The sequence below is a fragment of the Lathyrus oleraceus genome, chromosome 7 (genome assembly GCF_024323335.1).
Source record: "Lathyrus oleraceus cultivar Zhongwan6 chromosome 7, CAAS_Psat_ZW6_1.0, whole genome shotgun sequence".
NCBI classification, from domain to species: Eukaryota; Viridiplantae; Streptophyta; class Magnoliopsida; order Fabales; family Fabaceae; genus Lathyrus; species Lathyrus oleraceus.
Genome location: NC_066585.1, coordinates 231,625,648 through 231,630,442, shown reverse-complemented (window position 1 = coordinate 231,630,442; position 4,795 = coordinate 231,625,648). Strand labels below are relative to the sequence as shown.

Here is a 4,795-nt window from a genome sequence, read left to right as displayed (position 1 = left end):
TGATGATTGGATTGTGCTGAAACCGTAAATTTATGTTCTATGGCGTGAGTTATAATTTTCTGAACGTGTAGCTTTTTACGGAATCGAAATCGGAGGTCCGAAGGTCCTCCAACGATGAGAAACGCGGAGAATTCTGCATTCTGTTTCGTTGTTAACGCAAAAATAGCATTTTGTTTTGCGTTAACCGGTTAACCCAGGGCGTTAATCGGTTAACACTGTTGAAAACCTGTTAAATTTGTATTCTATCTTGCGTTAACAGGTTAACCAAATGCGTTAACAAGTTAACACTGTTGAAATACTGTTAAAATTGCATTCTGTCTCGCGTTAACAGGTTAACCCAGGGCGTTAACCGGTTAACACTGTTGAAATACTGTTAAAATTGAATTCTGTCTTGCGTTAACAGGTTAACCCAGGGCGTTAACCGGTTAACACTGTTGAAAACCTATTAAATTTGTATTCTGTCTTGCGTTAACAGGTTAACACTGTTTGAAAAGTGAAAAATTGATATTTAAATGCTGTATTCGTTTTAAGATGAAATCTATGTGTACATAATTGATAATTAACCATTAATTGTGAATGATATATTGTTATGAGGGTGTATATGTACCAGTGGGGGATAATTCATAGAGTTGGATTATGGTGATATGTGGAAGGTTAAGATGGTAGAGATGATCTTAATTGCATATGTGTTGGTATGTGTGCATTCATTCATAGCATGGTCGACTTCATTGTGGAAGTGGTGAAACTGTGGGTTCACATGGTAATAGACGTTGATCCTTAATTGGAAATAGGCGTAGTGGCTTGGATTCTATATATTGAATCGGAAAGCGGTGGAACATTGGGTCCATATAGACGTTGATCCTTAATTGGAAATAGGCGTAGTGACTTTGATCTTGTCCGGATCGGAGTGTAGCTTGGATTCTAGATATTGAATCAGAAAGCGGTGAAACTTTGGGTTCACATTGAGGTACCGCATGCATAGAGTCACATGTCTTGCATTGAGTCACAGTTGAATGTTGTATTGTTGTGATTGTGATGTGTGTACGAGTTATAGTAGTTGAATTTGGTGATGTTTGGATACCTAACTTGGTGAAATATGTGATTATGTGATAATTGTGGTTATGTGTATATTTGAGAATATTGTATTGAATTTTAATATTAACTCCTTGAGTATTGAGGTATGTTTGAAATATGCGAAATAAATACTGGTTAATATTATTGACATGATTATACAAAGTGTGATGAATTCTTTTCATTGTTGATTTAATCATTGTGCCTTATTATGTTATTTCATAATGATTTGAATTCTCACCCTTTCTGTTTGAATGTTACCTTTACATGGGTATCGTGCAGATACTACAGAGTAGTATTGCTGGAGTAAGTGGACGGTAGCTCGCTCAAGATTAGCTGGAGAGTTCCCGTATTTTAGTTTGAGATTAGGTAATGAGTCAAAGCTCTGGTCATGTAACACTGGGTAGATTAGTAGTATTGAACTCATATCGTATTTGGATATGCATTATGTTATTACTTACTTTATTTTATCTTGAGATGATTGTTGAGAGATGATCATGGTATGGGACATGAATCATTTTATAATATGCATGGATATTCATATTTTCCGCTGTGAACGCATATTGTTTGAATATTCATGATAAGTGAAATGTGTTATTTTGAATGACCAGGTGTGTTGTTGGTTTTTGAAAGCTTTTAGTTTTGAAAACGTCGATGTGACGCCCTTTTGTTTGTATGCGTGCTTATTTACTCTGATTGTATATTAAGTATTTTGGGGTAGAAAAAGGGGTGTTACACATAATATCGAAAGGCATTAAAGTATGAGATTGAGAAGCATAAAATGGAAATTTAATATGCTTCCCAAAGACACAAGAGTCACAAAAAGATTTTGAAATTAAATTGTTACAACCAATGAATTTATTTTTGCTAAGAGATCGCAAAACAGATGAACCCGGGTGTCCTAAACGGTTGTGCCATAAACTGGAAGTAAGAGCTGCAAAAGTGGATGGATGGGAGACTGAATAATTATTCGTGATGGGATAAAAATCCCCAATACTATCACATCTCATTAGTGGCATCCCCGTCTGAAAATAATTCATAGAGAATCCAAAAGGGTCAAAAGTAATAGAAACATTATTGTCAATAGTGAGACGTCGCACATAAATTAAATTTTTAATAATTTGAGGAACATGTAGGATATTTTGTAGTTTTAAAGGTTTTGTAGATGTGGAAAGGGTTGATTGTCCATAACCACGGATTGGAATTTGTTGTCCACTACCAACAATAATATTTTGATTTGAATTACTCATATTAGAATAAGACGAGAGATTACCTTGTGATGCCGTCATATGAGAGGTTGCTTCAATATCCATATACCACTGGCCATCGGGAGGATTGAGGGACATGGTGTGCATTGCGGCTTCAATATCCGTGGGTGCTAGAGAAGGAGTGCTGGCTGCATAGGCTTGCGGACGTGGACCTAATAGTCGTGGTTGCTTTGGAGGACCACTTGGGCGAGTCCATTGAGAAGACGGATATGGGAAAGGAGGGAGTCCCCATGATGGTGACATCCAACCCCATTGATACTGTTGCCAGGGAGGGGGAGGAGACTGCCACTATGAGGTGTTGGCTTGTAGGGACGGTTTACCACCACCACGTCCGCCGCCACGTTGACCACGTCCGTTGTTTCTACCGTAACTGTTTCGGTTTTTATGAGCAGAATTTCGGCTGTTATTCTTCTTGCCGTCGTGGTTATCATAATAGGAGGAGGGTTCAGTAACATCCTTTGGTTGCGTCGCAACCATGGCAGCCTGTGCGTCGGTAGCCGCCATCTTAATTAGATTGGCTTCTTCAAGAGTAAGCATAGAGCGGGCCTGTAAAATTATGGAAGAGGGTTGCTTTGCCGAATTAGTGTATCGACCCCTTTGTATGCATCAGTGAGACCGAAAACAAGTTGGAGAACGAGTCGCTAATTAGAGACAGGGGCTCCAACGTTCTTCAATTGGTCAGAAAGTGTTTTGAGTCGCTGATATTAAGCGGAAGCGGTGGGAAAATCTTCCATGCGAACGGATGAAAACTCCTGCTCGAGAGTGACTGCACGAGCGTTTTGATTGTCCTGGAAGATGTTGGTCAATCGATTCCAAGCCTCCATGGCAGTGGAGTATGGTTCAATGATGGTAGCCAAAAGATCGCCGGAGATAGTGGAATAAATCCACTGTAGAACTGTTGCATCAAGAGTCACCCACAACTCCTGCTCATCATCGGTTTCAGGTGTCTTCTTTTCCTTGCCTGGTGCTGGAGGAATGATGTGATGAAAAACCTTATGAGATCGAGCATGGATTTTGAAAAGTTCAACCCACGTACCAAATTGAACGTTTTCCATCTCAAGAACAATAGGGATGTGGTTCTTGATGTTGGTTACGACGAGAGCCGGATGGAAAGGGTTCTTTGGTGGTGAAGACGATTGTGGTGGAGGAGTTACCACATCGGTTGGGATTGACATGATTAGTGAGTAAAGAAAGAAAGAAGAAGAAAAATATCGTGTAACAGAAGGTTGAGAGGCTAAGCGGGGCAACCTAGGTCTCTTGATACCATGAAAGGAATTGTTTTCCTGCCGTTTTCATTAATCTGTATCCATATATGTATAATGATCATGTGTGAGAAATATAGAAGCCTCTTAACTATACATCAATTATTTGCTTAAAATAGATTAGGAAGGTACTGCGTATTCTATGAATGGAAAAGATACAGATGTTATTACAAGAATATTCTAACAAATATTCTGGTCTATCAAGAACAAAAGAAAAAAAATTGAAAAAGAAAAAAAATTGAAAATAATAGAAAAGAAAAAGAAGAATGCCATTACATATTCCTTCTGACCTGAAAAAGAAAAAAAAAGATAAAAGAGAAGAAAAATAGTTGCGAAGTTGTTGTTTGAAAGTTAACGAAATATTTTTAGTTCAACTCTCGCGACTCTTTCAATTTTCTTTTGACCCTTTGAACTTTAGCCTAGTACCCCCTTATGATTCATCTCACCCGTACCCTGGAAAAGTTACAACCGAATAAATTTTTTTCGATCTTTGTGTGGATGTAATTCGATTGTGGATGTTAGAGTCTTTTCAAGCTTATAGTAATATTACCTTTCATGATGTGCTTTGAGTGTAAACAGTCAACCTAAATACTTGAGAGTTGAACAAATTTTATCTTGTGAGGATCTTGTTGCTTTTGATGTACTATTTGGTAATATGTTTTTCATATTTATTTTGAATGTCACAAAAGAGTTACTTACTAATGTCATTTTCTTGAAACTTGGACTTAAAATTTTGTTTGCACATTGTATCTTGATAACCTTTGTAACTGCATGTTTTGTTTGTTCTTGTTTTTTATTCTGTTTTGACTTTTGAATTTATAATTTTGCTCAGAGTGTAAATGTTCAAGTGTGGAGGAATTTGATCAGTGCATTTTGATGCACCTTATTCTACTATTTTACTTAGGCAATTTTATAGTTTATTCTATTATTTTTACTATTTTAGTATGTTTTTATTTTTAAGTTTATTTTTGGCTTATTTTATTTTTGTACTTTATTTTCAGCATAAATAGTTAGTTGGTATCTTGTCACTATGCAGATCATAACTTGAGATATATGAGTCAGATTAACTTGTTATAATATGTGTTAGAAAGATAAGAAAAATATTTACAAGTTTCATGTTGAAGTTAAAATCATATTTAGAGAGAAGAAGGGTATAATAATTCGTTGAAGTTCCACACTTAATGAAAATAGTTA

General features: G+C 36.6%; 1 protein-coding gene across 1 annotated transcript; it reads right to left on the bottom strand.

Annotated features, from left to right (window-relative positions):
* Positions 1-3,043: 3,043 nt before the first annotated feature.
* LOC127103111 (uncharacterized) lies at positions 3,044-3,514 on the bottom strand. Its single transcript, XM_051040398.1, has one exon. It carries the CDS (start codon positions 3,512-3,514, stop codon positions 3,044-3,046), a length of 471 nt encoding a protein of 156 aa, XP_050896355.1.
* Between the last annotated feature and the right edge of the window lie 1,281 nt (positions 3,515-4,795).

Bases quoted from the DNA above. Each gene is read 5' to 3' on its own strand.
- LOC127103111 (XM_051040398.1), bottom strand. From the start codon at position 3,514: ATGTCAATCCCAACCGATGTGGTAACTCCTCCACCACAATCGTCTTCA.